We start from the raw sequence: 27,547 nt of genomic DNA, 5'->3' as shown, positions 1-27,547 counted from the left end.
TTACTGGACACATGTTGAAAGATTTATCTATGGAATACGCTGTCCTGCAGACATATTTTTCTTAATCTATGATTCATATACTTACGAAAATCTACGCAAAATTTATAAAACTGATCATTGCTGCACAGATTTAGTGACATTTCACAATATTTAGCGATCAATGAGAGGTTCAGATGGTTTCAAATATGTATGATTTTCTTGATATAGTCTTAAAAGCACTTGCACACCATGATCAATGAATTGTAAAATCAGAAGTTTGCAAACTGTTCTGTTATCCATTATTCAATTAAACTATTTATAAATTTTAGCCGATTGTCACAGTAATGATAGATACTATTACATCTAACATGCATGCAAGTACATGTAATAAAACAACTGCTCAATCAGGAAAAAAAGTTCTTATTCGAATCAGTCCATTGATAGGACATAACCACTTTTAATATAACGCTATTCTAACATGCCTCCTATGAACTTCTCAATTTTTAATTCTCTGCATTAAACCTCCACTATATCTCATATCCTACGACACTTCAATAATTTCTGCTTCATGGTCACCAACAATTAGTTTTTTATGTATATCTGCATTATCTGGGTTCAGATTTATCAGTCTATTACTGGACTCGGCTAGTTCCGCTATAGAAACACGTCCATGTTGTCGTATAAACTTCGCAACAGATTCAAGTTCCTCCACTGTTATATAAATAAATTTTCCGCGGTCATCAACCACTCCCGTGAGTCGACCATCTGCTTGTAACTCTTGTATTCTGTTTATACAGTCCTGGAAAATAGAATACATCATTAAAATACACCTTAAATCCTGTAAAAAATAGACCAAGATCAAGATCAGAAAAAAATACTAATATTTGTCAGGTTTATTATAGACCTATTCCGAATTCAGATTATTACACAAAGTATCATCATTAAGGAACACGTTAAGGTCAATTGATGAGTGGCAGGTAATTTTTTCACTAAGAGGAGCTGCACCTGCACCTGTTATCTTAAGGAACAAGAGGGTCATGATGACCCTGGATCGCTCACCTGAGTAATATGTTTAAAATATCAAACTGATGCTAAAATATTAAGAAAGTCAGTAGGTCACATTCATGGTTAATGAAATACAGTTTAACGATCGATGTGCAAAACTGTACATGTCATCCAAATTTCAAGGCTGTATTCTAAAAAACAAGAAAGTAGGTCAGAAGGTCAAGGTCACAGTCAAGTGACATCATAACTATTACTTAGGGTCATCAGGTAATTATTATTAAACAGTCTTGGAAATAGGATCATATAATTTTTTAAGTATTCTTTCCTATATAACTCATATAGTAATAAAGTGACCCCGGGGCGGAGCCTCTTTTAACCCCAGAGGCATAATTTGAATAATTTTGGTAGAGGACTACTAGGCAATGCATCATACCAAATATCAAAAGCCTAGGTTGTGTGGTTTCAGACAAGAAGATTTTTAAAGTTTTTTCCTATATAAGTCTAAATAAAACATGGGACCCCGGGGCAGGGCCTCTTTTCACCCAAGGGGTACAATTTGAACAATTTTGGTTGAGGACCATAAGACAATACTACAAACAAAATATCAAAGGCCTAAGTCTTGAGGTTTCAGACAAGAAGATTTTTAAACTTTTTTTCCTATATAAGTCTATGTAAAACTTGGGACCCCCGGGACGGGGCAATATTTGACCCTAGAGAAATAATTTTAACAATCTTGGTAGAGGACCACTAGATGATGCTACATACCAAATATCAAAGCCCTAGGCCGTGTGGTTTTGTACAAGAAGATTTTCAAAGTTTTCCCTATATAAGTTTATATAAACTATGTGACCCCTGGGGCGGGGCAATATTTGACCCTAGGGGGATGATTTGAACAATCTTGGTAGAGGACCACTAGATGATGCTACACACCAGATATCAAAGCCCTAGGCCCTGTGGTTTTGGACAAGAAGATTTTTAAAGTTTTTCCTTTCGGTTGCCATGGCAACGAGAGTTCTGCATGGAATTCAATTCTTTGAATAATTTTGAAAGGGGGTCACCCAAGAATCATTCCTGTGAAGTTTGGTGTAATTCTGCCCAGTGGTTTTCAAGAAGAAGATTTTTTTAGAAAATATTGACGGACACAACGCACAACACACGACTGACGACGGACACTGACTTGTCACAAAAGCTCACCATGAGCCTTTGGCTCAGGTGAGCTAAAAATAGATCAGAATTTGGGGCAAATGGTAATGAAAGTTCTGATGTAGTCAATTCCACTGGAAAACTGAATGATTTGAAAGAAAAGGGGAATATGCCTGAATACAACCACTGCTACAGAAGAGAAACAAAGAGGTGCAGTTCCAAAAATTAAATGAAGTACTGTTTATCAAGACAATGGTCAAAATAAACTATAACAACACCGGCCCTACATAAATCTGAAAACTTACGCACGTGTTTTCAGTGGATGAAATATTAGAAATTATGTCCAGCAACTGTGAAATAAAGTGTCTAAAATTAACAACAATATACTTTAATGAAATAATGACAGTTGATCTACAATACACAATACTAGGATTGCCTGGCAACAAGGACAAAGAAAATTCCCAAGCCTAACTCCATTTCTACAAACAATTCACGATTTTCACGATTCACAATTCACGATATGACCAGTATAACCTTATTTTGTTGGCCTCCTAACTAAATGCCAACTTCTCTAAATGAATAACAGGTGAAGGATGAATAATTGTAGACACAGTGTCTTCTATCAAATCTTCACTTAGAACATATACCTCACCAAAGGATCAAATACATAACCCTGCTATCCTTAGATCTGTGCTCTCCATGTTGAGCCTGATTAATTATTTATGTTTTTTTCACTAAAATATTTGTTTGTTTAAGAAACAGCCTAAAAGAAATATAAGATAATTTTCTTATTGGTAACTTTTATTTAAATGTCTAGTTACTGAAGTGGTGTACAGAATTAATGACGTGTTATAAGAAGTACTTGCAGAATAATTGCAACCAGTACAAGCAAAATGTATTTTTAAGATCATAAACCTCAAGTTTCAAACTTGGTCCTTCTTTAATTGAAGTTCCATCTTTCATACACCATTTTCAAAATTCTCTAACAGTTCAATGACCTTGGAAAAAAATCAAATTTCCACGACTTTTCAAGGCTTGTGGCACCCTTGTACACTATCAAAGCATAACTTTACGAACCTGTGTTTTAATTTTAAAATGAGCTGCTAGATCTTCCAGCATGACAACCTTCATTTCCTGAAAATAGTAAAATGGCTTTTTTACAATCACCTTATAATACAAAGAAAACAAGATCTGCATGAGTAGACAGATCACTCAAGAGTATCTGAGGAAACTAATGCTATCACTGGAGTGACTAATACCCGTGATGTGGATGATGATGTGTGATAACAGTTTAAGTCAAACAATTACTTAGAAATAACAGAGATGGACTGGAAGTGCATACAAAATTTTCTCAGTATAAAAGGGACATACTCTTTAAAAGCTCCCTTTCAGCCATGTCTTTTTGCAAATCAAATTCAGCTTGGTGGTTTTAAGGATGTTCTTTAATTATGGATGGACAGATAAAAAGGCATCAATTCATTCTAAAAGCTCAGGTAAGCTACAGGTAAAAAGAACTTCCATACTTGTTTCTGTTTCAGAGGACAACATGAAATGTTTTAAGAAAGGGAATGCACTTTATTCTTAATAAATCATGTTTATTCTGTGGCATTCTTTCTGTGATCAAGTATAAGACATTTGTTAACTTGGTATCCAGGACCAAAATTTCCAACAGTTCAAGATAAAATCACTTGATATAGATAAACTCACCTTGATATAATTAATGAATTCCTGAAGCAAGGACTGTGACTGAAAATATACAAAACCTACTGTAAATTCAAGAAAGCATATGATTGTTTCTAAAGAACTTACTTTTGCAATGCAAAACAAATAAATGTCCATAACTTAACCTACACTCAAATTAAATTTGAACCATGTACCAAATCATAAACAAGAGCTGTCGCAGGAGACAGCATGCTCGGCTATTTCAATGCTGGATAGTGAAACAGAGCATATATGAGGAAGCTGGAGCTGTCACTGAGGTGTTTAATGACTCCAATGGTGGATGAAGATATTGCACAATAGCTTGAGTCTGTGTTAAAAATATTTAGTTATAAGAGAGATAAAGATAAAAGTATATCAAAATACTAAATTAGTATAATTCTAAGCAAAAGGGGGCATAATTCATAAAATATTGGTGCAAGAGTGCCTTGTGTCATATGATGTGGGTGATGATGTGGAACAACTACTTCAAATTTGAATCAAATCCATTTAGTAATTACTAAGATATAGTGAAAATGCGTCAAAATTAACCTTAAATTCTAAGTAAAAGGGGCATAATTCATGAAAAATTGGTGCCAGAGTTATGCACCTTGTTCCATATAATGTTGGTGATAAGATGGAACAACTATTTTAAGTCTGAATCAAATCCATTTAGTAATAACTGAGATAGAGTGAAAGTGCACCAAAACTTTAACCTGAAATTCTAAGTAACAAGAGGACCATCATGGTCCTGAATCGCTCACCTGTCCCCACATGACCCAGTTTTAAGTATGACGTCGTTTTTTTCTATTATTTGACATAGTGACCTAGTTTTTGAGCTCATGTGGCCCAGTTTTGAACTTGACCTAGATATCATCAAGATAAAAATTCTGACCAATTTTCATGAAGATCCATTGAAAAATATGGCCTCTAGAGAGGTCACAAGGTTTTTCTATTATTTGACCTAATGACCTAGTTTTTGAAGGCACTTGACCCAGTTTTGAACTTGACCTAGATATCATCAAGGTGAACATTCTCACCAATTTTCATGAAGATCTCATGAAAAATATGGCCTCTAGAGAGGTCACAAGGTTTTTCTATTTTTAGACCTACTGACCTAGTTTTTGACCGCAAGTGACCCAGTTTCGAACCTGACCTAGATATCATCAAGGTGAACATTCTCACCAATTTTCATGAAGATCTCATGAAAAGTATGGCCTCTAGAGAGGTCACAAGGTTTTTCTATTTTTAGACCTACTGACCTAGTTTTTGACCGCACGTGACCCAGTTTCAAACTTGACCTAGATATCATCAAGGTGAACATTCTCACCAATTTTCATGAAGATCCATTGACAAATATAGCCTCTAGAGAGGTCAAAAGGTTTTTCTATTTTTAGACCTACTGACCTAGTTTTTGACTGCTTGTGACCCAGTTTCAAACTTGACCTAGATATCATCAAGGTGAACATTCTCACCAATTTTCATGAAGATCTCATGAAAAGTATGGCCTCTAGAGAGGTCACAAGGTTTTTCTATTTTTAGACCTACTGACCTAGATTTTGACCACACATGACCCAGTTTCAAACTTGATCTAGATATCATCAAGGTGAACATTCTGACCAATTTTCATGAAGATCCTTTGAAAAACATGGCCTCTAGAGAGGTCACAAGGTTTTTCTATTTTTAGACCTACTGACCTAGTTTATGACTGCACGTGACCCAATTTCGAACTTGACCTAGATATCATCAAGGTGAACATTCTCACCAATTTTCATGAAGACCTCATGAAAAGTATGGCCTCTAGAGAGGTCACAAGGTTTTTCTATTTTTAGACCTACTAACCTAGTTTTTGACCGCATGTGACCCAGTTTCAAATCTGACCTAGATATCATCAAGGTAAACATTCTGACCAATTTTCATGAAGATCCACTGAAAAATATGGCCTCTAAAGAGGTCACAAGGTTTTTCTATTTTTAGACCTACTGACCTAGTTTATGACCGCACGTGACCCAGTTTCGAACTTGACCTAGATATCATCAAGATGAACATTCTGACTAACTTTCATAAAGATCCCATGAAAAATGTGACCTCTAGAGTGGTCACAAGCAAAAGTTTACGGACGCACGGACGCACTCCCATACGATTCATGTATTAGGTGGTCATTCCATTGTTTGGAAACAATAGAATGACCACTTAAGGAACAAAAGAATTAATTGGTTACGGAATGAATACAAAGGATTTCTATTGTCCTAGGCCACACCTCCTACCACCTAAGGTACCAATCGTATGAGCGCACTGACGGACGCACGGACGCTGCGCGATCACAAAAGCTCACCTTGTCACTTTGTGATAATTCAACAAATACTGATGCAAGAATTATGGCTCTTGTATGTCTTGATGAGGAATAACCATTTTAAGTTTGAAACAAATCCATTAAGTAAATACAGAGATAGGGAGAAAAAAGAGAAAGTGTAAAAATACTTTAACCAAGGTGGGGACACAGAAGGGCGCCAATGCCAGGTTGAGTAGGATAACTCTCCATATACTTTGTATAGTCCAGATAAAAACTAGAGATTGTTTTTCACATACGTATGTCTCCCACCACTTTACACACAGACATTGTAAAATATCACAAAGTAAGGATCATAACTCGGAGACAATCACTGAACCATTCCAACAATATAAATAATAATTCATGAGGTCTGATGAAATTAAACCCAAAAATGTATATGAAGCAGTGTAAAAACTTCAAGATACAGAAAATCAGTGGCTACAATGCCACTGAAAATCACTGCACCAAAAATGCCAATGACATGCAGATCTAAGCTTGGCACTGACAACTCCTGTAAAGTTTGATGGAAAGCTGCCTAATGAATGGTTAAGTGTTTTTATGGTGTTTTGTTAGTTTTAACCCATACATACACTAAGGTCACCAGCTTGTTCACTTTCACCTTCTTCTTCAACCGAGAACATTTCCTTCATCTTGAGATAGTCTTCATGTTCACGTTTCTCTTGTTCTTCCTTCAGAATCCTTTCTTCTTCAGCCTAAATAAAAGTATAAAGGTTTTCTCTTATCAGTCAGGGGTGTAACTGTTTCAAGTTATCACAGTTTATAACCCATTTAAGTTATTGCTTATACTTTCATAACTTGTTTCAGTTATCATAAAATATTACAAAGCCCTCCTGTGCCAATTCCTCATTTTGAATGTGACTAATGCAATTATTTCCTGAATCCTTGAACTCTTATCTTTCCAGCTATGCTGTAAAAAAAATTACGCAAGGCTGATAAAGTTTTACAGTTTTACGCAAAAGGTTTAAAGCTATAAAACTCTTAGCATCCCATTATGCTTATCAGGTCATGATCAGACTAAAAGAGAATTTGATTAACCACAGATTGCTACTTATTTCACTGTACAGGTCACTTTGTGAGAACAGCAAAAAGACTTTTTTTGAATAACTTACCTGAGTTAACTTATATTTTATAACTAATACAGGTTATAAAATGCTTGAAAAAATAACTGAAATAGGTTACATAACTTAAAACAGTTACACCCCTGACTGCTTATTCATCAAGTTTATTCTAAATGCCACTGAATCTGGAGTATGTCTTATAAATATCATTTTGGACAAGTTACTGTGAATCATTTACCATGGGCATCCTTTGGGCAAAAACAGTTATTTTGTGGAATAGGGATAAAAATTTATACTTTTAAAGATAAAATGATGGGAATCTCATTTGTTCATTGAGATTTTATTTCATTGATCAATGCAACTAATTAGACCCCAAAGAATACTACTGACTTCACAAGAACGGCTGTTTTGGCAGTAAATTATCGGATAGGGAAGAATAGAAATTGTAAAATGTGCATACACAGTGACAGCTTATGAAGCCTGGACTTATTGATCTAAACAATAATGTGTTCTGAGGACACCTACTATCTTTCTTGTTACCTTCTATGTCAAGTTTAACCTATTATTGCACTTCATTATGAACTACAACACTGTGACTGATTTTGTAAAATAAAAATGTTACAAAAGATAAAACCAAAATGATAGTGGAGGATGACCTAAGATTCCCCACCGATCATGGGTGGGCACCTGGTTAATCCACGGCCTTCTGTAAGCCAGCTGGATGGCTTCCTCACGAGTTCAACACCCTAAGTGAGGCTCGAACATACGTCGGTGAGGGGGAAATAATTCAAAATAAACTTTGTACTGGACTGTATATGGTATTAAAAGTACCCACCCCCCCACTATACGTATTCAATTTCTGTTCTTCACCTATGATTCAAAGATTGAGCTCTTTGTTTTATAACATTTTTTCAATGATTCAGTATGGAATTAAAATCGGCTAATTATGTACAATAAATAATAAATGCCATGTACAGTGAAAAAGCATCCAAGCAGGGATAAGTTAGACTTGCTCAGATGTACAGAAGTACATTTCTAGCAATGCTTTCCCAGCCAAAAAATGCTTATCAAATCTGTTCACTTTATGTTAGAATATATAGGTATTAAAGAAGTCAAAACTATGAAATGTAACAAGTCACTCTTAATACAAATGTTTCAGCTACACTAACTTTCCTCCAGATACAAAATAAACATGACAAAGGAAATTACATCAACGTCAAACAACATCAGTGGCACAGTGAAGATGACGTCAAAATTTAACCTTGGGTTTGGTGGAAAAATCATAAACAGGACATCCATTTCCTATTAAGAGATTAGCAATCATAAAGCAGCACAGAAACAGCTAACATTATGAAATTATTCTCCCCTAAAAAGAATGGAAGCTTCCAGGGGTGAATGATTTTAGAATTTCACTTAAATCAATTATATTATTTGACAGGTCAGGTTACCAGTGGCAAACTTCTATCAAAGTTTCTGCAGAACTTGACCCTACCCACATGTACAAAAGCACTTGACCAAGTTCTACTGATGTTCTTGCCAAACTGACTAATCAACTCCAAGACTGAAAAATAATTTACCCTTGCTTCTTCTTCAGCCTTTTCTCTTTCTTCTTCTTTCTTTCTCTGAGCTTCTAATTTCTTCTCTCTTTCTTTACGTTCTTCTCGCTCTTGTAATTCGATCTGAAAAAGTTAAATACAACTTCACACGATGATGTACATCAAACTAGGATTATCATATTTGCCAGTATTCAAACTTTCATCTCTTTGATGACACTGTAAACAATATATGAGCCGTGCCATGGGAAAACCAACATAGTGGGTGTGCGACCAGCATGGATTCAGACCAGCCTGCGCATCCGCGCAGTCTGGTCAGGATCCATGCTGTTCGCTAACAGTTTCTCCAATTCCAATAGGCTTTAAAAGCGAACAGCATGGAGCCTGACCAGACTGCGCGGATGCGCAGGCTGGTCTGGATCCATGCTGGTCGCACACCCACTATGTTGGCTTTCCCATGGCACGGCTCATATAAATGCCAGTTTCAAGATACATGTATGTCTGAGACTAATATTGAACAGAATGTAATGTTACTACAATTATTACTTTAACAGTGGAATAACTGTTCAATACAATAAACTTTAGCTGGATTTTTCATCAATTTTTTTCTATATTTTGAAACATCCAGATAAAAGTTACATATTTTACAGGTTTCATGCAATGGTAATGGAGATTTGTTTTGTAATTTCATTGAAAAATCTGAGAAATTTATTTGACTGATGAAAACTTTCTCAAACTTTTACAAGTATAGTGATTTTCTGCTACCTACAATATCAAACTCTGGCAGCATCATACGAATGCTCTATCAAATGTACTTTAAACTAAAACTTACTGAGAAATCTTAAAACTACTCATCACATTTAAGTTTTTTAATGGCGTAAAATATAAATGGTTAAAAAACTGTCTCATAAATTAAGGAAATCCCTTGTTACAGAAAATGTGACTCAATAACGTTGATTGGGGTATTATCGGACAAACCAATGAACATCAGTTATTTTAAAAGATATAATCATATAAATGCATTATTACACCGGTCATGTGTTTTTAAAGTTTTTGCCACCTGATTTCAAACGAATACACGTAGCAACATCGATAAAAGGTAACAACAAGGAGCTGCGTTCAACAAACGCTTGATGCCCCCGGTGGCATCCTTGTCGATACAAAGCAACCTAAGTCCAAAACGAGGTCAAGGTCAAACTGAGGTTAGGTGATGTTTGAAGATGAGGAATGGTAACAGGTTTCATCTGTATTAGTATCAATTTATTCTTGTATGCGGTATTAATGCTAGACGAAACGGTCCCATTTGGTTAACCAAGAGATGGCCCATATAAAGCAACTTAAGTCCAAAATGAGGTCAAGGTCAAGGTCAAACTGAGGTCAGGTTATGTTTGAAGATGAGGAATGGTCACATGTTACATCTGTATTAGTATCAATTCATTCTTGTAAGCAGTACTGATGCTAGACGAAACGGTCCCATTTGGTTAACCAAGAGATGGCCCATATAAAGCAACCTAAGTCCAAAATGAGGTCAAGGTCAAGGTCAAACTGAGGTCAGGTGATGTCTGAAGATGAGGAATGTTCACAGGTTACATCTGCATTAGTATCAAGTCATTCTAGTAAGAGGTATTGATGCTAGATGAAAAGGTCCCATTTGGTTAACCTCGTACGGACGGACGGGCGGACAGGACGATCACTATATGCCACCGCATCATAGATGCTGGGGGGAATAAAAATGCAAACAAAAATATTCACCTATGCAGAATAAATCCACTTTCTGTTACAAATACAAACATTCCGATGTAACATTTGTTGGAATATTTCTTTGAAAACATGTACAATGATGTGCTCTAGTGGTAATTTGGCACCAGTGTGTACAGTCGGTTTGATAAACAAACAATGCAAGGTACAAATGTACTCTGTAAGACGGAAATGCCTTGCTCTCCATGGAGGCCCGTCAAGGGGTATTTTCGGACACTTGTTTTAAAACAAGAGCACCGCCTTGCGGGTGCTGACGCTCATCTGATTTTTTTTTGTATGATAGAAATATTGTCCTACCCATGATTTTCTAAGTCAAAAAGGGCCATCATTCTTGCAAAAAGCAAGATAGAGTTATGTTTCTAGATGTACAGCGTCCGCTTATGATGGTGAACAAGAGCTGTCCGTAAGACAGCCAAGCTCGACTATTCGAAATATTGTCACAGAAGCAGGAAATTATTACCCAAAATGTTAAATATCAAAAGAGTTTTAAGTTCGAAACGGGACATAATTTGACCAAAATGCATATCAGAGTTATGGGACTTGATGCTATCAACTAGTTTAATAACCCCGAAGAAACATGTTAAGTTTCAATTCCATATCTGCACTAGTTTTGGAGATAGTAACTTGCATGTAAAACTTTAACCAGAATTTTCTAAGTCCAAAAGGGGGAATAATTTGCTCAAAATACATGTTAAGAGTTATGGAACTTGACCCAGTGAGGTTGGTAACTGACCTAGAAAAAGAATAAATAAGTTTCAAAGCTATATGCCTTTTGGTAATAGTTGTATGTACTTGCACGCAAAACTTTAACCAGGATTTTCTAAGTCCAAAAGGGGGCATAATTTGCCCAAAATACATGTCAGAGTTATGGGACTTGATTCTATCAACTAGTTTTATAACCCTGAAGACACATGTGAAGTTTCAATTTAATATCTGCATTAGTTTTGGAGATAGTAACTTGCATGTAAAACTTTAACCAGGATTTTCTAAGTCCAAAAGGGGGCATAATTTGCTCAAAATACATGTCAGAGTTATGGGACTTGACCCAGTGAGGTAGGTAATTGATCTAGAAAAAGGATAAATAAGTTTCAAATCTATATGCCTTTTAGTAATAGCTGTATGTACTTGCACGCAAAACTTTAACCAAAATTTTCTAAGTACAAAAGGGGGCATAATTTGGCCAAAATGAAGGTCAGAGTTATGGGACTTGGTGCTATCAACTAGTTTTATAACCCCGAAGACACATGTGAAGTTTCAATTCAATATCTGCATTAGTTTTGGAGATAGTAACTTGCATGTAAAACTTTAACCAGAATTTTCTAAGTCCAAAAGGGGGCATAATTTGCTCAAAATACATGTTAGAGTTATGGAACTTGACCCAGTGAGGTTGGTAATTGACCTAGAAAAAGAATAAATAAGTTTCAAAGCTATATGCCTTTAAATGATAGCTGTATGTACTTGCATGCAAAAACTTAACCAAGGTGTGACGCCGACGCCGACGCCAGGGTGAGTAGAATAGCTAGACTATTCTTCGAATAGTCGAGCTAAAAACTGTTGCAAGTTTTAAAGCAATAGCTTTGATAGTTTATGAGAAAAGCTGACTTAAACATAACACTCAACCAAGAAAACTGATTTTCTAAGTCCAAAAGGGGCAATAATTATTGCAAAAAGCAGGATGGAGTTATGTTTCTTGCTGTACAGGGTCAGCTTATGATGGTGAACAAGTGTTGCAAGTTTCAAAGCAATAGCTTTGATAGTTTAAGAGAAAAAGTTGACCTAAACATAAAATTTAACCAAGAAATCTGATATTTTCTAAGTCCAAAAGGGGCCATAAATCTTGCAAAAAGCAGGATGGAGTTATGTTTCTTGCTGTACAGGGTCAGCTTATGATGGTGAACAAGTGTTGCAAGTTTCAAAGCAATAGCTTTGATAGTTTAGGAGAAAACTTGACCTAAACATAAAAGTTAACCAAGAAATCTGATATTTTCTAAGTATAAAAGGGGCCATAAATCTTGCAAAAAGTAGGATGGAGTTATGTTTCTTGCTATGAAAATATCTCTTGAACATCTTCCATAATGTCATCTACACGTATCCATGTTTCATGAAAAATAAAGTTGCAAAATGATCCCACTTTGCCAAATTTTTGTCCTATCATTGGACACATATGATAGCCACTACATTTGTTGCCACTACAGCAGAAACAAATGTGCAATATTGAAGTCTACCTATAACCAATTTCATGGAAAAAATATCTTGTATTTTCAAAGTTATTGCAGGATCCAACGCTGTGTGACTGACAAACTGACAGGTAGACTGACGGCGGGGAAACCATAAATTCCCTATGGTGAGACACAAGTAGTGGACTTGTAAGACTTACTAAAGCCAAATTAAATGCCTTTTCTGTAAACTGATATAAATATTTACTTCACAGTTTTATTACCTCCCTTTGCCTTCTCTTCTCTGCTTTATCTTGTAATTTTCTCAATTTTTTGGCTCCCATAGTTTTCTCTGACTCTCCAAAGTCATCAAAAATATCTTCATCTTCCTCAGGATCTGGCACATATTCTTCATCTGTAATGTAATAATATATTAATTTTGGTGTTTACTTTTCCACACCTACACAATTTAGGTTATATGGCAACTTTCCAGCTTTTGCTGGTGAACTAAGACACCTGGTGCCCCACTGGACATCATTTCAGGAAAGAGTGGGCACCTGTGTAAAACCACCTACCATCTTAAGTGGACTGGATAGTTCCCATGCAGGGCTTAACCCCAATAAGTGAAGGACAAGTGATTGTCACAGTATAAATCTCAGGGAAAGCAACATCATTTCACTGTACAGTGTACATTTGTATTACATCTACTAAGTGATCATTATATGTTTCTACCAAGAAGTTTCTTCTGTAAAACTACTGTCTGTTGAGACCAATGCATGCAACAAGGAAAGTTTTTATTTTCATTACACAGTCTACAGTAGATATACTATTTGTTTTTTTCTGTTATTACTGTTCTGTTTTTCTTGGGTTAAACACTAACTACTGAAAAGATTTAGCACTGACTTTAAAGTTCATGAAAATGGCAAACCATGCAGCCCTTTTTTTGTAAATTTGGGGAAGGGTACCAGGTCCCTTTTGGAGGGGAAATTTACGTCACGAAATCATTGTTTGGAGGCATATATTTGCTGAAAAGTTGTTAAAATCAGGACTGAAAATCAAAACTAATTTCATTTTTTTTTTGCATGGGGAATTTTTGGCCAAGGTGGGGAAAAAAGTATACTTTTTAGATTGGGGAATGGGGCCAAATTTCGGCCCTAAAATCAGCATAAAAAAAGGCCTGCCATGTTTTTATTGTGTTTATGAAGTTACTAAGCCGGATTGGTCACCTACCTTTTAAATAGATAAAATTCTTGCCCTCTTCCTTCCTTTACATTTTGCATAAATTTATTAGCACCACCACAGAAGTATCACTAACACTTTCGTCAAACAAAGGTGGAGCCAGTGTTTATAACACCATGTATATGTCATATGCTGATTTTAATACAGAATGAGGAAAAGCAAAACTAGAGAATGAAAACGTGTTCTTTATAACCAAGGTCTCCATATATCCTAATTTGCTTTACTGTACATGTCTTTACAAGTACATGTAATACCTGAATCTTCATCTCTGATCTGCATCCTGGTTCCACGGTTACCACGTCTCCTAACTGCTCTTCCTCCAGGGGGAGCTTCTCTAGCTCTAGGTCTTGCACCTGCTGCAGCTGCCTGTCCTGCCCTTTGTTCATCTTTCTTTTTTTCTATAAAAAGTAATAAATGCTGTTCCTAACTTCCGAATTATTTCGAAAAATTACCAAGTTAGGAAAAATAAGGTGGTATGGAGCAAAAATGGACAAAGTTTGATGAGTATTTAACTCGAAATTTGTTTTAAAAAAAAAAAGAATGATTCAGTTGTGTACTGAAAATTCAATGTACGTAGAAGAGTTTACTTCCTATTATGCATGAACAATGTTGCATATTGACGTTTGTTCTGTTTGTACATTGTAAGTTCTTTATTGCATTATAGTACTGCTATGCTCTTTATGTTTATGTTTCTTTTGAACCATCTTACATAAGTGTTAGCCTTTTAAGATATTTTGTGCAGATGTTAATTCTCTATCTGCATGTTAACATACACTTTTATTTGTACATTAAAAGGTATTATCTTTCCTACCATAAACTACAGCACTGTGTATGCATTTAATGTTGGTCAATTGATGCGCATGTGGACAGGCCGTACAGCTTACAAGCCAGCATTCAATTTATTATACATGCTGCACCTGTACATACATGTATATCTACATGTATACTAACCAATAGCTTTATGCTTTGTTCGCTTCTTTTAGTATGTAAACTTTATAAGTGCATGAGAAAAACTGCAATAACTAGAATGTTCCCGTAATTCTGGAAACTAGAAACTGATCAAGCATTAAGTTTCATGTAAATATATGAAACAGTGGCAACATTTTGCCTTTCAGTGAAAAAAATATTTTAACAAGAGCTGTCCATAAGACAGCGCAGCGCGCTCCACTATTCGGCATTTTGACAGTAAAATGATTATATGTCTCAATAAGAGACCTCTGCTTTAAAAGGAAGATACACCAAGGGGCATAATTTTGTCAAGAACATAAATAAGAGTTATTGGGATTGTTACCACACATGCAGATGATGATGGTAAAGATATATTTTGAGTTTCAAGTCATTATCTTATATAGTACCAAAGTTATGTCCAGAAAACGAAGTTTGTTAAAAAATTTAAGTATGAAAGGGGCATAATTTTGTAAAAAAATACAAATCAGAGTTATGGGGATTGTTACCACACATGCAGATGATGATGATAAAGATACATTTTAAGTTTCAAGTCTTTATCTTATATTGCATTAAAGTTATATCCAGAAAGCGAAGATTGCAAAAAAACTTTAAGTATAAAAGAGGCATAATTCTGTCAAAAATACAATTAGAGTTATGGGGTTTGTAACCACACATGCAGATTGATGAATATAAAGAAATATTTTTAATTTCAAGTCATTATCTTTTATCTCTTCAAGTACCAAAGATATGTCTATAAACGAAGCTTTCGAAAACATTTAACATGCAAATAATTCCAAGTATAACATCTTTGTAACCTTGACCTTGCACATACTTTTGTTTGTATGCTAAACAATGTTTATTTGAACTAACAGTAAGATATAAGCAATAGTAACAAAGATATGACAGAAAAACAAAGGTTGCCGAAAAACTTAAACCAAGAAAGGTCACGCCGACGCCGGGGCAAGTAGAATAGCCCCCCTATTCTCCGAATAGTGGAGCTAAAAATCACAAATCACAATGTATGGGTAAGTCGCTTTAAAGCAAATTTTTTCTGAAAGATTATTTAATTGCCCAAAAGACAGCCAATCATTGACAAGGAAGTTTTTTGGTTTTTAGCTCACCTGAGCTTAAGGCTCATGGTGAGCTTTTGTGACCGCTCAATTCCGTCGTGTGTCCATCAACATCTTCTAAAAAAATCTTCTTCTTTTGAAAACCACTGGACAGAGTTACACAAAACTTCACAGGAATGATCCTTGGGTGGTCCCCTTTCAAAATTGTTCAAAGAATTTAATTCCATGCAGAACTCTGGTTGCCATGGTAACGGAAAGGAAAAACTTTAAAAATCTTCTTGTCCAAAACCGCATGGCATAGAGCTTTCTATAGTATTGCTCCAAATTAGTGCGCCAATACCTTTATTCCATATATTTTGGGTTAATACTTTGTTTCTAGTGCAGATGTACACTACAGGCAGCGCGTAGTCTACATAAATCACCCAACCTCGGTGTTCGTTTTTTAATTTGGGTGTCAAATTGCGGTGGTCGGACACCCATTTGACCACCACGGTCAATTAAACACGACTGTTACAGTACCGTCAAATAAGTGATCGCGGTGGTTTTCCGGTGTCCGTCGCGGTGGAATTGCGATGAACAAGTTTTTTACAACTAACATTTTTCTATAACGTTGTTAGTGAAAGCACAGTAAAATGTATACATTCATGTACTGGCGCAATAATTTAGAGCATTAGAAAGCCATTGAACCCTTTTTTGTTTTAAACTTAACATTATAGAACTTTTTTTTTTGGACTTCAAAAATTATGCGTCATAAAAATCTGAAAAGGGGAAATAATTCTACTAAAACTGAAGGCAACCAAGTTATTTTTATTTTAATTTGTATCATATGAAATGTTTAATAAATGGACCAAGTTTGAAAGAAATATCTTCATTATTTTTCAACAATTTCAAGTAATATTAGTTTTTATGTCGAAAGCCCGATCGGGCAAATTATTTTTATGTTACCAGCCTGTTAAATTATGTCAACAAAGATGTCATCATTACAAATACTTTGTACATGTACCGGGAAACGTTCCCAACGGATTTCATTGGGAATTTCCTAACAGAACTGTGCAGAATAAGTTTGCACGTGACGGAGACAGCGATAGTCAAAAGTTATCAAGCTGTCCCGAAACGTCCTTTAATTTATAAATTTTGGATTATGTTTTTCTCAGAAAACATTATACTGTGTATCTCTCTGATCTGTTTACTAAATAACTGTAGTGATAGTAGGTTTATAGGCCGCTTCCAACAGCCTTGCTGTTGGGTTAACCCTTTAGCGACGTGGTTAGAGTGTCCGTCTACAGATCTCGAGGTCCGGGGTTCGAGGCATACATTACAGACGCTAAATAAAAAAATGGCGCGAAAAAATTGGTAGTCGCATAATGGCGGATACAAACAGTCCTCAGTTTTTTTGCTCTGTAGAGCTATTTTTCTTAGCAACTGTTTTGCTAAAATCACATGACAGATCTATGCTTGACATGTAGGTAGCATTTTCATAATGAAATAACAACATGGCAAAATTTTTCATGGAAACGTAGATCATACACCACCAGTATAATTTGGGGTCTCATTTTTAATCCCCCGCCGTGGCGGAGGGATAATAGGAATGGTCTGCATCCGTCCTTCCGTCCGTCCGCCCTTCTGTCCTTCCGTCCGTAACAAAATCGTGTCCGGTCCATATCTCCTAAACCCCTTGAAGGATTTTCATGAAACTTGGGTCAAATGATCACCTCATCAAGACGATGTGCAGAACCCATGAGTCAGCCTTGTCAGTTCAAGGTCAAGGTCACAACTCAAGGTCAAAAGTTTGAGCCTGCCATTTTGTGTCCGCTCTATATCTCCTAAATCCCTTGAAGGAATTTTATAAAACTTGGGTCAAATGATCACCTCATCAAGACGATGTGCAGAACCCATGAGTCAGCCATGCCGGCTCAAGGTCAAGGTCACAACTCAAGGTCAAAGGTTTGAGCCTTCCATTTTGTGTCCGCTCTATATCTCTTAAACCCCTTGAAGGAATTTTATAAAACTTTGGTCAAATGATCACCTCATCAAGACGATGTGCAGAATGGGTCAAAGGTTTGAACCTTCCATTTTGTGTCCGCTCTATATCTCCTAAACCCCTTGAAGGATTTTCATCAATCTTGGGTCAAATGATCACCTCATCAAGACGATGTGCAGAACTTGTGAGTCAGCCATGTCGGCTCAAGGTCAAGGTCACAACTGAAGGTCAAAGGTTTGAGCCTTCCATTTTGTGTCCGCTCTATATCTCCTAAACCCCTTGAAGGAATTTTATAAAACTTGGGTCAAATGATTACCTCATCAGAACGATGTGCAGAAATTATGAGTCAACCATGCCAGCTCAAGGTCAAGGTCACAACTAAGGGTCGAAGGTTTGAGCCTTCCATTTGGTGTCCACTCTGTATCTCCTTAACCCCTTGAAGGATTTTCATCAAACTTGGGTCAAATGATCACCTCATCAAGAACTCATGAGTCAGCCATGTCAACTCAAGGTCAAGGTCACAACTGAAGGTCAAAGGTTTCAGCTCTGTATCTCCTAAACCCCTTGAAGGATTTTCATGAAACTTTGGTCAAATGATCACCTCATCAAGACGTTGTGCAGAATTCATGAGTCAGCCATGTCAGTTCAAGGTCAAGGTCACAGCTAAAATCAAAGGTTTTACCCTTTCACTATCCATAGCAGTGGCGGGAGATTTAGCTGTCTTTCAGACTGCCTTGTTTAGCTGATTTTACAGTTTGACTGAAATTATTTTTCTTGCATCAAACATGACCCCCACTTTTCTTTTGATTTTTAGTTAGCACTGACAATATTCTTCAAGAAAATGTAAGTTACAGACATTTAAAATGGGTCATGATGTGTGCTGCGGTCATTGGAAATAGGTCAATTTTATATAGGATAAAGAACAACAACTATTTAGTGTGTTATAACCTATAAGATGTAGGGGTGACTATTGAGGCCAATTTTGACTATTGCAATACTATTGATATTGCTGAAAAACTATTGCGATACTATTCTATTGCAGGTTACTATTGCGATACTATTGCAATAGTTATCGGCCACCATATTTTATACAGTAAAGCTACCAACTGGCATTGTTACACAGTGTAAGACACGGCAGTTTATAACTGCTGTTAACACACACTGAGATGTTTGTATAACTGAAATGGACAGAAATAATTCTAACATTAAATATTTCTTGCCTTCCTTGGCTTTGAAACAATAAGAAAAACAATAAACCTATGCAAGGTATACTCAAACAAATCGGCCATTTTGTTGCGAATGTCAACACATTTAATAACCCAAAGCATCGAAAAAGACGAAAACTGACGGATCAGACTAAGGTGTACCAGCACTAAATGAAGGGCCCTACCGAACAGTTTGCTGTATAATACAAGTAGCCTACTTTCTCCATGTCCATAGTACATTTTCTCATTTAAGATTAACAGGTTATTTAAATATATTTAATCAAAGTTTCTAAGAAACTAAATTTATTAATTATCTCCCAGCCTTCCCAGTCCTTTATGGTAGTTTAATTCTGTGAGGGTAATTACTGTAATGGAGATGTAAACATTTTCCGAGGCGCAAATGAAAGGTGGCTCTGTTTCTTGGTTTATAAATTATAAATTATTTCTGTATTTACTAAAATTTCAAAACTATCGAAACTATCGATTGTTGAAGGAACTATCGGCGATTGTTATTGGATCGTGACTTTTCTATCGATGCATACTATCGGGACACCGAGTATCGCAATGCATCGATATTTCGATGTATCGTTACACCCCTAATAAGATGACATTGGTAAAAAATGAAATCTGGCCAGATGATGGTGGAAATGGGTTACTTTGGTTAGAACTTGATAGAAAATGACAAATTAATTGCAATTTTGTTGAAAATGAGAATGAAACATAAAAATATCACATTTTCACTGTTTTGAGTGCATTTTTCTCAAAAACCGCATACCGTATTTTCCCGTATTAACGCCCCCGGGGGCGTTACATTTTCGAAAGAGGGGGCGTTTATTTGAGGTAAAAAAATAAAAAATGAATTTTTTTACAAAACTTAAAAACATCGTTCAAACTAGCTGTAAAGTGTTTCTGTGTTGTTTAATCCCCCCAAAACGTAATTATTTGGCATCCAATTTAATGCAGTGCGTCTTTTATGCATTTAAATACGGTACCTCGTGTATTCTATGTCTGGCTTTTTGACACACTGGAGACACTACACATTACGTCATGACCCAAACAGCTGTGTACTCCGATAACATTTTTCTTAGTACATGCGGGTAGCTAATAGCGCAATACACAATGTCAATGGTTTGACACGCTGCTGTGCCTGCTTTTAAATTAAAAGTTCTTAAAACTGCCGAAGAAAAGGGTATATCGTAAACATATTGCTGCAAGTTTGTTTAAAGTCGGCAGGAAGCGTGTGCGCGAGTGGTGTAAAAACAAATCAAAAATGTATTTACCGTTTAATTTTCTGTTTGATGATCGGATACGTACCGTACTTAGTACAAATGCTTTGGAATTACGGTACATGGACTGTTTAAACGTGTGTTTAATTTTTAATACATTGGACTTTAGTACTGTAAATTACTTATTATATGGACTTATAAAAATGAGGTAGGTGATTTTTTTCCCTTTCTTGTCGACTTTTTTCCCCTCCAAAATGGGTGGGGGCCGTTAATTAGAGGGGGGGGGGGGGGCCTTAATTCGGGAAAATACGGTATTTATAGGCTACTGATTGCTATTTTCTGGCCATCAGAGGTAAAAGTGAACATATTTAACAGTTTAAATGTGTAATTTGCATGCAGATCAGAGTAGAAAATGTCAAAACAGGGCAAAACAAGGCTGCATTTAGGGTAACTGCTTCAAAATTATGTCGCAACAGCTATTTTTGACAAAATCTGATGCTTTGTCTTATGGTACTGAAACTGTCGTAAAAACTTGGAAACTGTTGAAATCAAGCTAAAACCTTGTATTTTTTCATGCATTTGTGTTTCTTGTACATTTCAAATGAAACTGGCACAGTGTCAGAGGAAAATGTTTTCCTTATAGGCATACAGACGCTAAATAAAAAAATGGCGCGAAAAAAAATGGTAGTCGCATAATGGCGGATACAAATAGTCCTCAGTTTTTTTGCTCTGTAGAGCTATTTTCCTTATTTTCTTTGCAATTTTTTTGCTAAATTCACATGACAGATCTATGCTTGACATGTAGGTAGCATTTTCATATAACAACATGACAAAATTTTTCATGGAAACATAGATCATACACCACCAGTATAATTTGGGGTCTCATTTTTTAGCTGCATTTTGCAGTTTGTGTGTTTGGCTGAAATTATTTTTCTTGCATCAAACATGACCAGGTAGAGCACACACAGTAATTAACAGATCATGTATAAATCAATATATCACTTTCGCTTGGCTGCTTCTCACCAGCACTTTGAGGTTACAAAGGAAGTCTGGATAGATATGACTGAGCAGCAAAGAGCAAACTTGTTCAAACGCTTCAGACAGTATGTTGTTAAAGATGACAAAATTGTCATTTCTACTGACGGACGCAGTGCTGTCATTGCACCAAGAACTGAGGGTAAAAAACCTGGTCAAAGAAAGCGAAAGGTTAACATCAGGACTGTGACTGTCAACGCCAAAAAGACGAAACAATGAATAACATCATTTTAAGTTGCAAGATGAAATATCACACCAGATGCATTTAGCACATTATGCACCTACATTTCTGTTGACATTTCCCTTACTTCCTGTAAAGTGCAGACAGCTTTCCTAGTTCCTGTAAAACTGAAAACGATGTAAAAAGTGTATATATACAAATATGTATGCATGTTTGGTTCTTGTTCTGCTCTGCTTCATACAGAATTCAGTTCAGACATATCACCAGAGAATTCAATGAGAAAAAATGCTTAAAGTTGCACATAATATTCATTAATCTTAGCTTTGCATTTTCGTGCTTGTGGCATTGAATAAATTTATGACATTTTTGCACTTTATTGTTTGTTTATTCTTCTGCAGCATCAGTCTGAGAAATGCAGTATCAGTCTGAAAAATACATAAATATTAGAATATAAGTAAATCTACACAGCCGGCGCCATTACCTCTATAAAGTCGGACCAGCTTGCATCAACTTGAGATATACCCCACCTAAACTTTAAAACCTGGACCTACCTGTTTACCAATTTTTATTAAAACATGAGGCCCTTTACTTTTGAAAGTTAAACAAAAAGGACTAGCCCTGAGCTAAGGTTATAAAGCGATTTATTGTACTACAGCAAAAGTGTATTAAAATAAAAATAACATGAACAATAAAAAAAAACAACTAAAAAATAAATAAAAAATTTTTAAAAAAAACTTGATACTTACATTGTATTAAAATATATATTATGATAATTTGAACAACGAAAGCTACAATAAATATTTTATTTCGTCTATTTACAAAGGGAAGTAACAACTGTTTTACTGCCTATTACTCCGTAAGAAAAGTTTGCTGTGATATTTACATCCAGTGAATAAAAATTGGTGATATTCATTGTTTTCATTATTTTTTAGAAATTTCTTTTCTCAGATGTATTTTTAATGTAATCATTTGTTTACTAGACATGATTAAACATTAAATAAATTAAAACTTTGACAGTAAATGGTAGATTTTGGTAAAATAATCTGGATTCCGGTAGATTCCTGTAAAAATGTAGATTCCGGTATTCAATGTAACCCATTAAAAGATGTGTTGATATATAAATTTACAGGTGATATATTGATTTATATATGATCTGTTAATTACTGTGTGTGCTCATGGAGGTAATATAGAGATGGAGTGCGGACGAGATAATTGGTGATAATTATTTATTATACCACATGTTGTTCCTTGCTGAGCTCCTTTCAGAATCCTACGAGATATATCACCACAGTCACTTAATTATCACCATTTCACATGTAAATAACATAATCCTTTGAACACACTGTGCGGCACCGCGGTTTTATCGTAAATCAGCAGATGCATCAAAACTTCAACAAAACGGAAGTTGTGGGTGACATATGCGCACGTGTCATATTTTGAAACTAATTGAAACAAACAATGCGCACTACGGGGGATTCATCAGTAGAATAAATGTACTTCTTCTTAAAGAATGTGTTTCTGTGATATTATAACTCTTCAGGTAACAGTGACTCATTGAAGTAAGCGTTTACAGTTTTCTATGTAGTCATTTTAAACTAAATTCTTTTAGATTTCCTAAAATTTCCTAAAAAATGTAGACATGCTAAATTAAAGTTAAGGTATCAAATTGTCATTTACTGGGTATTAAAAACGTGAGCATTTGTGAGCATTTTAAATAATGACCATGTTTTAGACTGCATATTTTACATAATTGGTCTTGATTACAAGTTTATGTAAGTCGTTCATATAACTTAAATTTTATCTATTTAAGTAGTTATTCAGTTACCAAACGCCTTCTTCGTGTATTTATCTATATATCTATTTATTTATTCGATTATTTAATTTATTTCGCAGATTTGAAGCTGGTGTAAATCTCACTGTTAAAGTGGAGAATTTTCTACAATTCTTTCGCACGATCTGGAGGTCAGTGCCTGTAAAGATGCACATTATTTTTTTTTTATTTTTTTTTTTTTTTTTTTTTTGAAAAATATGTGCCTTGCTTTTCACTTATTCGCCTAGAATGTACAAGCATATTGACAAGGCATGTTTTAATATCCATATACGCTCTGTACAGCTAAAATTGGATTTGTAGGTCAGTAATATTACGTTATAATCTCATTTATTATAAAGTGAAATTTCGTATTCATATCTTTTTTGTCTTTACATTCTGGACATATCCAGGGATCCTCCGGTATAGTTTCAGCTTTCAAATTGGCACACGAATAGTGCCACCATTCAAATTCGCATTTAAAATGTTCGCAATTAATCATTTCTGGGTGTCCATTTGGACAATTTGGCCAGTCATTGTCAGAATCACTCCACATCCCTGTTACTTGAATTAATTCATTGGAAAAGAAAATCACTCCAAAATCTTAGTTTTCGTAATCGTTATTTGCCATAAGTAACACTTACAATAAAGTCTTTTCAAAAAGAACAAATTCGATGTAAACCAATTATAATTGCATGACCGTGGATGACATGAAAATGCGTGTATTTCGTTAACTTTAATTGCCAATATGTCAATATTTCCAAAACGACGTCAGAATGTGTATTTGAAGTGTCAGGTAGTTACTAAACGTAAAATATCGGAACATCCCGATCCCATTATCGGACTATTCCGGCTGTTCATCGGGTCTCACTCGATAAACTCCGTAAGGAACAACATGATACGCGATTAACACCTAGTTACTACTGATTGACAGGTACTTATCAGAAGATAACAAAGCCGCGGTGCCGCACAGTGTACCTTTGAAGTGCCTTCGTCCGCACTCCATCTCTATATTACCTCCATGGTGTGCTCTACCCGATGACCCCCACTTTTCTTTTGATTTTTAGTTAGCACTGACAATATTCTTCAGAAAATGTAAGTTACTGACATTTAAAATGGGTCATGATGTGTGCTGCGGTCATTGGAAATAGGTCAATTTGGAGCACTTTTAGAATCTGTCCGTAGGTAAAATCTGCATAATTTCCAATATCCAGTACCTGTATGGTTTAGTTTACATTCTAAAAGGGGATTAATTTTGTGGGGTAAATATAAAAAGAGGGGCCTGGTATTTTGTGGGGTTTACAAAAAAAGAAGAAAAAAAAAAAGAAAAGAAAAAAAATATATGTGGTTCGATCCCGCACTCTTCTGCTCCATCTTCCCCTCTTCTTTCCTCTCCAGAACTCCCGTTCACACCGCTTACACATGATACAGGCACAACACCTGCACGGTAGAAATCTACTGGTATCTGCGAATATTCAATGGCATGATTAGTAAACATAGCATAGAAATATACAATGTAAACATAAACATCATTTTTAAACACTCACACACCCATACTCACTGCGCCATGACAGCTGATGTGATTGCAGCACTTTGGAACTTCTACAGTTTCCTGCGCAGCAATTGTCATTAATATTCATGACATAAGAAAGCACGTGTCGGCCCACGTGTCCTAATTAGGAATATGTATATACGTCATAAAAGGGGTTTCAGCAAATGAATGTGCTGTGAATTATGTTCGGCTAATTACGGACGCTTCCGCTGAAGCTAATGCCAGTTTACGGGACCATATTTGGAAAGTACACAGAGCGTATTACGCAATGTTTGTGTTGGAGGGAAAATTGAGTGTGTTGAAGCCTTACTGTGTTTCGGCGTGTCTGACCAGTGACCACAGTTTTAGAAATGGATGATTCTTTGGAGGATTTTGATTTGACCAAGGTCAAAAAACCCACGAAGCGGACATTGGTCCTGAAAGAAAATGTTAATTTTCTGAACGTAAAACGTGAAAATTCTACTTTGGATTTAAATAATCGTTTGAAAAAATGTGAACACTCTAGTGTTGGAATACAGTGCTGTGTTGCTAAGAAGGACAGCGGTACGCAAGTGAAGCAGAGAAAGCTCGTGGATAAATCGGTGCAGGTGGGGACTGAGAGTTCTGCTAGCTACGTTAAGAAGCTATCCAAAGACAGTAAAACGACATACCGAGATTTAGTAGGCAGGATCATTCCTAACAAAATATCGACACTGCAGTTTTGTTTTGATACTGGACTAATTCCACGTACAAGAAATTGTCCAACATGCGGCGAGTCAATGAAATTAATTGCAGATAGCAAGGTCTCCGATGGACATAGGTGGTACTGCAGCAATCGGAAAAGCGGTGATGGAAATATCAAACATGAACACAGGATTAGTATTAGAAACGGTACGTTCTTCAGCAAGAGCAACTTAACTTTAGAGGAAATACTCCAGTTTGTGTACATGTGGATACACGGGACACCACAAAACTTCATTCAACATGAATTGGGGACATCCTGCACCACAGACGTTGATTGGGCAAGTTTTTGTAGAGAGGTGTGTGAAGTCGTTGTAATGGATTCAAGTGAAAGAATAGGTGGCCAGGACATAGTTGTAGAAATCGATGAGAGCAAGTTTGCCAAAAGGAAATACAATGTCGGTCATCGTGTTAAGGGCGGATGGGTGTTCGGTGGTCGAGAGAAAGACAACAGGAAGAAGGTGTTCATGGTGCCTGTGGAAGATCGCACAGCAGATACATTGATTTCAGTTATTCGTAGGTGGATTGCACCAGGATCTATCATATGGTCCGACTGCTGGAAGAGCTATAATCAAATTCCGAAACTCCCTGAAGGTTACAAGCATGCTACGGTTAATCACAGTAAACATTTTGTTGACCCGGAAACTGGCACATGCACCAACAGAATAGAAAGTGATTGGCGTCATGCTAAGGCAGAATTCCCAAGATTCGGTACAAAATCTGAACACTTTCGAGGATACTTGGCAGTCTTCATGTGGAAGAGGAAACATTATGGAGAGGATCTGTTCAGGGAGATGGTGAAGGACATTGTCCGTGTGTATCCTGGTGTTAATCCGGAGGCCCCCAAGGCCGCAACCATGGAATAAATATGACCATGCTCGGAATTGTAAATAGTAGATCTACATCGTTATTTAGTTTAAAAGTTTAAGTTGAACTACAGTTAAAGAAGTTTAAGTTGGACTAAAGTTGTATATTTAACATTGTTAACTTTGGATTTAGCATTATTTTACGGAGTGGTTTACTTTTGGATATGTTAAACTGAATGGATACACACGAAATTAAATAAAGGTAAGGCTTTTTTAGTTTGTATATTTCGTAATGGGGGGCTGCCGCCCCCCACACCCCCCGCATTTTCTAAACCTGGCGAGGAAAATATATCCATGCTACCACCTCTGTTAGGAACACATCAGGCAGAGAGGGTGTGCAAAATTAAATACTGGTAATGCTTACAATTTAGGTAAATGATATTGAATTTATGTATTATACTAAGAGACAAAGGGTTGAATTTAGTATTCCATTTATATATTATTGGATATCGATAAATAAAAGAATGCCCAAATAGCGTGAATAGCTACGGACAGATTCTAAAGTCTAGCCGTCAATTTTATATAGGATATAGAACAACAACTATTTAGTGTGTTTTTAAAACATCGAGCCCCAGTAGGGACCTTGGTATTTTCTCTCCCAGGTTCACTTTATAACTGTGTTGGTTTTCATCTCTGTAAATAGTGTCAGGTAAACTTACTGCTTTTATCTCCACAGAAGATTGAAATAGCAATTAATAAAACTACGATAACAGCTGCCGACACCAAATAAGCTGTCGCAGGATCAACCGGGGCCATTTTTGCCGATGTGACAGTGAAGCGTAATAACTACTTGTTATAATTTTAACTTATAGGCTATTTACACGGTTGCCGGCTGACCTAAAGTTATTTCATTTCACATTATGATCGGGGCATATAATAAGTATGTGATGACAACATTGATACACATGTTGAATCAGTGTTAAGACAATGCTCAGTGTACAAAACAACAATGCAGCATACTGCAAATCTAGAAATAAACTAAACTTAGAAACTTGGGAAAAAATGTGGGGCATG

At 36.0% G+C, this 27,547-nt stretch overlaps 1 protein-coding gene across 1 annotated transcript; it reads right to left on the bottom strand.

Moving 5' to 3' along the window:
* LOC123546663 (DDRGK domain-containing protein 1-like) lies at nt 1–27,335 on the bottom strand. Its single transcript, XM_053533221.1, has 8 exons — nt 27,193–27,335; nt 14,197–14,340; nt 12,988–13,118; nt 8,814–8,915; nt 6,748–6,870; nt 3,835–3,873; nt 3,205–3,261; nt 1–778 (listed from the first exon to the last, which is right to left on the bottom strand). The coding sequence occupies exons 1-8, from the start codon at nt 27,287–27,289 to the stop codon at nt 521–523; spliced, it is 951 nt and encodes a 316-aa protein (XP_053389196.1). The 5' UTR covers nt 27,290–27,335; the 3' UTR covers nt 1–520.
* Nucleotides 27,336–27,547: the final 212 nt, after the last annotated feature.

The sequence above is a fragment of the Mercenaria mercenaria genome, unplaced genomic scaffold, assembly GCF_021730395.1.
Source record: "Mercenaria mercenaria strain notata unplaced genomic scaffold, MADL_Memer_1 contig_2143, whole genome shotgun sequence".
In the NCBI taxonomy this organism is placed as follows: domain Eukaryota; kingdom Metazoa; phylum Mollusca; class Bivalvia; order Venerida; family Veneridae; genus Mercenaria; species Mercenaria mercenaria.
This window is presented reverse-complemented; position numbering and strand designations above follow the sequence as displayed.